We start from the raw sequence: 7,328 nt of genomic DNA on the forward strand, positions 1-7,328 counted from the left end.
TGATTAACAGGCTTCTGCAGAACATGAAGAGGTGATTTAACCTCTGAATCAGGCGTGTTGGAGCAGAGAAACAAGGACAACATGCAGGATAGTGGCCCTCGAAGACCAGGATTGCCCACCCCTGCTTTAAAGAATAAATAACAGCTGTTTAACTTTTAAGATTGGAGTTTTAAGGAGGCAGCGACTGACTGAGGATGAGCCGTTACCTCGTCAGTCCTGTCAGAGGTCAGCCAGAGCGTTATCTACAGCATGTAAGATATTAACTGTTACCACAGAACCCCACTTCAGAAGATCCAAATTATTGCCAAGTCCTCTTTCTTGATACCTAAAGTCTTGTCAAACACAGCACTGTACAGGAATGACGACGTGTGTGTTTGTGCAGCCGAACATTGTCACCAAACTGAGACCGACAGAGGGGCACAGAAAAGTCTCACACGGAACACAACACTCTTGGGTTTGTTTGTTTTTGTTGCTTTTTTTTTTTTTTTTTCTTTTTTGGCTTCAGGTATGAAAACGTGTGGCAGAAAGGGAGCTATCAGACAGGTCACCTGATGATGAGGTGGACGTTTGACCTTAAGGCCTTTACATCTGTCCAAAAAGGATGGAGCAGAGAAGGAAAATAGCATAGAGAAACATCAGACCCAGACCCAGCCGGCGGTCCAGCCTCCAGTGGTTTAGATGAACACTCAACACCTGTGAGCACAGATCAGAGGAAGACTCACCTGAAGATACTTTACAGGTTTGCTGCTTAAAATTAAAAAACAGTGGGGAAATGGGCAAGTCTCATTCCTTAAATGAATGATCATAAAATAAAACAGTTATTTAAAACAATTAATGCAACTATAAATTATATTGATCACATATTAAATCATTCTGATGCAATTTAAGGCAACAAATGTAAGAAACATTTGATATTTCTGCTTCTTTCCAAAAAGCCTCGAGAACAGTTTGGAAACTTAAACTGATCCTAATTTTGTGTGGCATCCTGACAGCATTTCATTAACCTCTGGTATTTTCTGTTTACTTACAGTCAAAAACACTGACGCCAGCAGCAGGATGACAGAATATACAAGTCCTTTATTATTTATGGAGATCTGCAGGAGAAAAAAAAAAAATCACATTTTAAATCGGTCATAACAGAAACGTTAAAAATAGAAGAAAATGGAAATGGAGGTGTATGCGTACTATAGATCCATGGTCCACCACAAGGGTACGCAGAGCCCAGGGGAAGCCCAAACCCAGCAGGATGTCAAAGATGTTGCTGCCTATGGAGTTAGACACTGCCATGTCCCCCATGCCTGACAAGATAAATGATGTAATGAAGCCCCCTGCACCACTAAACAGGGACAGGACGAAACGGATTTAAAGATCCAGTTAGCAAGCAGGGGACTTCTTTTTTTTTTACCTTGTCGAGCTACAATCAGGCTCGCCATGCAGTCTGGTACACTGGTTCCTGCTGCCAGGAAGGTTATACCCATGATGTAGTCTGGGATGTCTAATGTAAAGCTGATGATGGTGACCTGTTAAAACAAAAAACAAACACTCTGCAAAGAGCTGCACGTGTGACGCTGCATCTAACTCGTGCCATCATTTACAACAACGGTCTTACCATCCACACCATGAGGTAGGAGAAGACAGCGATCCACAGGGTGGAGGCCACGAAGGTGACCATGAACCAGCGGTGCCAACGTGGCAGGATGCAGTTAGGCACGGTGCAGTAGAGCAGGATGCCCAGAGGCCAGGTGATCACCCACCTCACCCGAGCAGAGCAGCTGCCTGCGTCACAAGGGGTCAGCCAGAGGAAAACATGGGGAGATTTATTCAATACACACAATCCACATAGTTAAAAAACAAAAATGCTTGTTTAAAATTAGATCTGTCGTTCTCACCTGGCATGCGCACCGGACTAAAAACCCCATCTTCATCCTCCTCTTCCTCCTCTGGCCGGCTCGCCTCAGCCCCCGGCTTGTTTCCCGACTCCTCGTCTCTTATCCCAGGTCTCCCGCCTCCGTTCTCCAGACTGCAGGAGCCCGTCCTCTTCAGGCTGTTGCTGGCTGACGCCTTCCTTGAGGCCGGAGCGGCCTCGCCGTCCCGCTGGTGTTTGGAACTCCTGATCAGCCTCTGCCTCTGCGACGAGAGAAGGACAAGCTTTTTTTTAAAAAAAAGAAGAAAACACACAGTCCCGCGCGGCTTTGTGTCGTGACGCCTGAGGGGTGCGGTAAATACCTCGCTGATGACCATGCGTCCTGCCATGGAGAGCCTGGTGCGGGGCGAGAAGTGGGGGGTGATCATAATCCGCAGGCCGGCCTCTGAGAAGGACAGCTTGTGGGGGTTGAGGATGAGTAGCTCGTCCACCATGATGACTGGGGGGGGCTCCTGACCATGGCCTTGCCCTGCGGCAGTTGTACACAGTTACAGAAACAGGACTCTGCGGTGAACAGGTTTAAAAACCTGCACAGACGTGTTTACTGGCATTTAATGTCAGCCGACCTTTGTTGAGAAGCACCATGGAGGTGTTACAAGGCGCGGCCTCGTCTGCCATCTTGTTCTCTTGACTCCCCTCTGACCAGCGGCAGCACTGCCTGCCGCTCCTAAACTGACGCATCACAAACACTGAAATCTGAGAGTTGAACCTGCAGCCAAAAAAATAAAATAAAAATCCCACAATGAGCGAGGCTGGGCCTTACAGTTCCCACGTGTAAAGGCACAGAAAACAGCAGCATTCCAAACTTACTTCATGATTAAAATGTAGATCCCATACATGGTCATGAGGATCAGGGACTCCCACCTGCACAGCCAACAGCACATTTGTGTTTAATCACAGAAAAGTTTGCATTTTATGTCAGCTAATAGCTGCTAAACGTGAATCTGATTCTCAGCCTCGGGTCAAGGCCGAGCTCGCTTCAGTTTGTAGTTTTGTGATTTCCAACCAGATGTTTGTGCTTTATGACACTTTCTTGTCTGGCTCATCGATATTAACAAAGGTGTGCCCGTCGTCGGATGACGTCTTTGTTGCATTTTTCATGTTTTTAGGTTGCCAAATATTTGCAGCTCATCCAATTTAATTATCACCAAACCTGTAAAAGGTAGATATTCCTGGTTCTCTGCAAAAACACTGAGAGGAGATGGAGTGAAAGGTTTCTCTTAACATATGATATAAATGTTACAAAAGGGATGAAAATAAAAATAGCTGAAAAGCAGAAAACAAACTCCACCAAATTTCACAAACTAGACTTGAAGTAATTGAACTTTCCTCTCCATATTTACTCAGACCTTAGACAGAAACACCACATGAGCACTGAGCACATGTGAAAATTTACGTCTCAGGTCTCCAGAGACGAGTTTCTGGCAAAGACCAGCCGAAAACAAATCTGCCAGCCCGTGTTCAGGGGAACAGTGAGGTGAAATACCGCAGGTTTAGTACAGTGTGGCTCAATAAACAGCCTGCTGTATATCTCCCAAGAATCCTTAGCCACAGCAGACTTTTACCCCATAAATAAATCTACTTTTTCATTAAATCCACACACTTGAATAAACACACAGAAAGAAAAAAACAACCTTCAAAACAAAGCATCAAGTCAACAGAATAGAAGATATTCACCACCGAGGGTTCAGATGCATCAAAAGCACTAAATGTGATTGAGATGAAAGAGCGGCAACACAAAAAAGAAATCAATCTGCAAGTCACTGATCGTGCAGCGAATGTCATCAGTAGTCACATCAAAGCTGGCGCACGAATTGAAAGGAATCAAAACCAATTTTACAGCAGTGTTTAAAGCCATCTTGTCCCTCATCGCGTCTGACGGGATCAAAAACGTATCCCGATGTTGGGGGGAAATCATGGACCCCGACCGATTGAACAAGTTCCACTTTGACTCTGTGATTGTGGGAGCCGCCGACCCAATCAGTGCCGTGATTGTAATAACAGTCGTTTCAGGAGGAGGTTGTGACACAGCTCAGGGTGTTCGAGAAAAGAGGAAACTTTGAGCAACTGTGACACAAACATAAGGAAGGCCTCGTTTCTTATTGTAAAGAAGAGCTGAGCAGTCCCTACATCATTTAAATCCACTCAGAGAACTCACCAGAAAACTCTGTCATCATAGATAACCTGAGGAGAGAGCAGAACAGACTCTTTAAAATGAGATTTTAAAAAATGTTAAAACAATTAAAAAAGGATTATGTTGTGTGTCTCACCATGATGAGTGCCAGTACGGACAGGATGTAGAAACAGGAATCTCTGAACAGAGACCACCACGTCAGAACCACTGTCTGCGGGGAAACGTTACAAACATCAGTGTCGAACCGCACGTAGGAAAAGATTAGCTTATTTCAGATCCAAACCAGGACAAGAACAGAGGGACATTAAAGCAGCATTCCTTGAAGGAATACGTACGGCCCACCGCCTTTCACGACGAGGTCTTAAACAAAGATGTCACGCCTTCTCTCAGCTACTACCACAACTAATTTCAGCTTAATATCTGTAAAAATGACACAGCTGATCGAGCTTAGCAAACAGCCACTGCTGTTTGCTAAGCTCGATCAGCTGAGGCAGCCATCTTGAATCGAGTTGTAGCTGCACATTCAGTTCTTACTCACTGCAAGATTCACAAAAATCTGTCCAGCGCTTCATGAGATATTTTGCAGACAGAAAAACACACACACAGGCCCAAACAAAGGCAAATACATTATCGCCCGCCTTTCATGACTGCTGGTGATCAACAGATTCTTTACCAGACAGCGCTTCCTTGTTCAAACCTAATTTGCTTTACATTTTTGTAACAGACAAAAATACATATAATAAAAAGTTTAAAGAATAATGGACCTGTGTCTGTAGTCTATTTCTAGCACTGAAAGGTCAATATTTTGTGTGAAATGAGCACAAATAAAAGACATACGAGAGGACACTGATGTAAGTCCTACCTGTCCTGCAAAGATCCCGCTCAGCCCGATGATGACCAGGATGTTGAAGACAGCAGAGCCCACGATTGTGCCGACCCCGACGTCACCTTTAGTGATGAAGACGCCTGAAGACAAGTTTAGATTCTACCTTTAGCTCTGCCATAGTGTGTCCTCTCTGAAACACATCTATTACACTTTCTAAGGGCCAAATCAACATGGACTGATGGCTCTGACACGAGGATTCAGATTTTTATCTGATGCTATAACATGAAAACACCTGCAACTTTTATCTTAAATGACACGTTTAGATGGGATTCTGCTCTGACACCTCAGCAAACGTCTTGTGCATATCTTCTGATGTTCTGCACTTCACTCTGCTGACACCTCCTGGATGACTGTGGCTCCTGCAGAGCCCTGGGAGACTATCTTAAGCTTGTCTCTGTTTAAGTGTCAGGAGTAAACTTCGACGAGCTGTCTCGAAGCCGTCGCAGCTGTCACTGGGTTTAGATCCCGCTAAGCTACGAACCGATAAGAGAGGTGAAGAGCTCCGGGGCGGAGCTTCCTGCAGCCATGAACGTCGCCCCGGCCACATCCTCACTGAGCTGCAGGTTCTGAAACGTTAAGACAAACCAAAAAAAAAAAAAAAAAAACTCTTATAATGAGCTGGTAAAGCAAGAACATTAAATCCGAAGGCGTGTTTGGTCTTCACCTCAGATATTTTCTCCAGGGAAGGAACAAAGTAGTCGTCACAGACGATGGCCAGAGCGTAGAACATGTAGATGGCCTGGAAGGTGCAGATGAGCAGAATGAAGACAAATACAAAACTATGACGCCAACTTGTGCAGTGCGGTAAATTATACTGTAATGACGTCAGTTATAGTGATAATGATCCGAAGATGGAGGTAAATTCTAAAAAATGCAGAGTTTTAAGGAGAAAGACTCACACAGAGAGCGTGCAGCAGCACAGCCCCGTGTTTCCTCTGCTCCTTGGTGAAAATGTCCTCTGGAAACTCATGGATGGCTGCCAGAGAAATGAACATCATCATAAATCCGTTCCTGATTTTAAAGTGCTTGCAATTTTATTCAGTTTACTTTCTAAATGTTGCGTTTATGAACCAGCAATCCTAAAACAAATTAAGAAAAAAAAACATCTTTATTGCTATTTTGGTTACATTTCATTATTTTGAAATGACTACAAGGCCGCCTTAACGCAGCCCACAAGACGCTATAGGCACAGCCTTCATGTCGCGTTAAAGAAGGAAACAGGAAGTGTGTTGGAGGCAAAATTGGCAGCTGCTTCCTGTCCTCCTTTGAGTGCAAAACGGAGAACCGAGGAGCCCCGCAACACCTTGGCCGCCCTCTGTTTTCTTGCCATTGCAAAAGACAGCCTCGAGAGTGTGGCACAGCTCCAATTCACAACTCTGAGCTGAGCTGGATGAATTTTAAAACACAGCTGAGACCGGAGCTATTAATAGCCGCTCTGCTGCGTGAGACAACAATGGGTCGACATGCACACAATAAGCACAGTGTGGCTGCGGCGCTGCACGGAGACTGCGTGGATTAAGAGTGGGTCCCTTGTGATCTGGGATAGGAGATCTGCTCTATGACACTGCAGTAGCACAGAATGAGAGCCGGAGGCCATATGGTCCCGAGGAGAGGACTTCAATTTGGCCCTGGTCAGATGGAGAATGTAAATACTTCTTGAGGATCATTTTTTAAGACTTAAGACTTGAAATGAGTTTCTAGAGAGTAGCCGTGTCTCTGCTTTCTTTAGACTAAAGAAAAAAAAAACTAAAGTTGTGTGCCAGCTGTTGCTGCATGGCAGGGCTTGGTCCCAATGATCCACGAGGCTTAGCAAATAAAACTTTCTGTCATCTTGTTGAGGAAAGGACAGAGCCGAGATGAGAAGCTGCACTCTGTGTATCGAGGCGATCAGCTGTTGGACATCTGTGCCTCTCTCTGTGGCTTCATTTCCATCACCTTCATCTTTGCTTTTGTTTTTTTGTTTCTGTCCTGGAGGCCTTCCAGTCTCCTTTCTGCTCCGGCACATAAACTCTCAGGTTCTGCTGTCGGTGGAATCGCAGGACCACTAAAACCAGCTTCAGATGGACGCTTTGAGGGGTTGCTCTGGTGAAGGTAGTTGCTATGGTGACCTTCTCCCTTGGGGCAGCCGCTTTTTCTTTTTTTTTTTTTCTTTTTGTTGTTTTTTTTTTTTTGATGGGTGGCAGTAGGAAGCCAAAGGCTAGGCGACTGCGTCAATAGTGAGAAAGGGGGAGGTGAAAATGTTTTTCCCATGGTAGGGGTTTATAAAAATGAGGAAAAAAAAAAAAGTAGAAGTGACAGCAGCTCTGGACTGCAATGTCTAAAAATATTTATTTTTCCTTACAAACCCTCAGGAGAGGACTGAGAGAGAGCAAAGGGAGGCGGAG

General features: G+C 44.9%; 1 protein-coding gene across 1 annotated transcript in view; it reads right to left on the bottom strand.

Moving 5' to 3' along the window:
- Positions 1-453: 453 nt before the first annotated feature.
- Positions 454-7,328, bottom strand: part of LOC108245205 (sodium/potassium/calcium exchanger 3) — a 23,789-nt gene continuing 16,914 nt past the window's right edge. The window contains exons 3-17 of the mRNA XM_017431919.3: positions 5,844-5,920; positions 5,609-5,683; positions 5,426-5,510; positions 4,921-5,024; positions 4,195-4,269; positions 4,083-4,108; positions 2,735-2,788; positions 2,491-2,633; positions 2,227-2,393; positions 1,890-2,127; positions 1,610-1,776; positions 1,406-1,520; positions 1,186-1,298; positions 1,029-1,094; positions 454-693 (exon numbers count right to left, since the gene is read on the bottom strand). Coding sequence (XP_017287408.1) covers positions 583-693; positions 1,029-1,094; positions 1,186-1,298; positions 1,406-1,520; positions 1,610-1,776; positions 1,890-2,127; positions 2,227-2,393; positions 2,491-2,633; positions 2,735-2,788; positions 4,083-4,108; positions 4,195-4,269; positions 4,921-5,024; positions 5,426-5,510; positions 5,609-5,683; positions 5,844-5,920 — 1,616 coding nt within the window. The 3' untranslated portion in view covers positions 454-582. The remainder of the gene's footprint in view (positions 694-1,028; positions 1,095-1,185; positions 1,299-1,405; positions 1,521-1,609; positions 1,777-1,889; positions 2,128-2,226; positions 2,394-2,490; positions 2,634-2,734; positions 2,789-4,082; positions 4,109-4,194; positions 4,270-4,920; positions 5,025-5,425; positions 5,511-5,608; positions 5,684-5,843; positions 5,921-7,328) is intronic.

Source organism: Kryptolebias marmoratus, linkage group LG13, assembly GCF_001649575.2.
Source record: "Kryptolebias marmoratus isolate JLee-2015 linkage group LG13, ASM164957v2, whole genome shotgun sequence".
In the NCBI taxonomy this organism is placed as follows: Eukaryota; Metazoa; Chordata; class Actinopteri; order Cyprinodontiformes; family Rivulidae; genus Kryptolebias; species Kryptolebias marmoratus.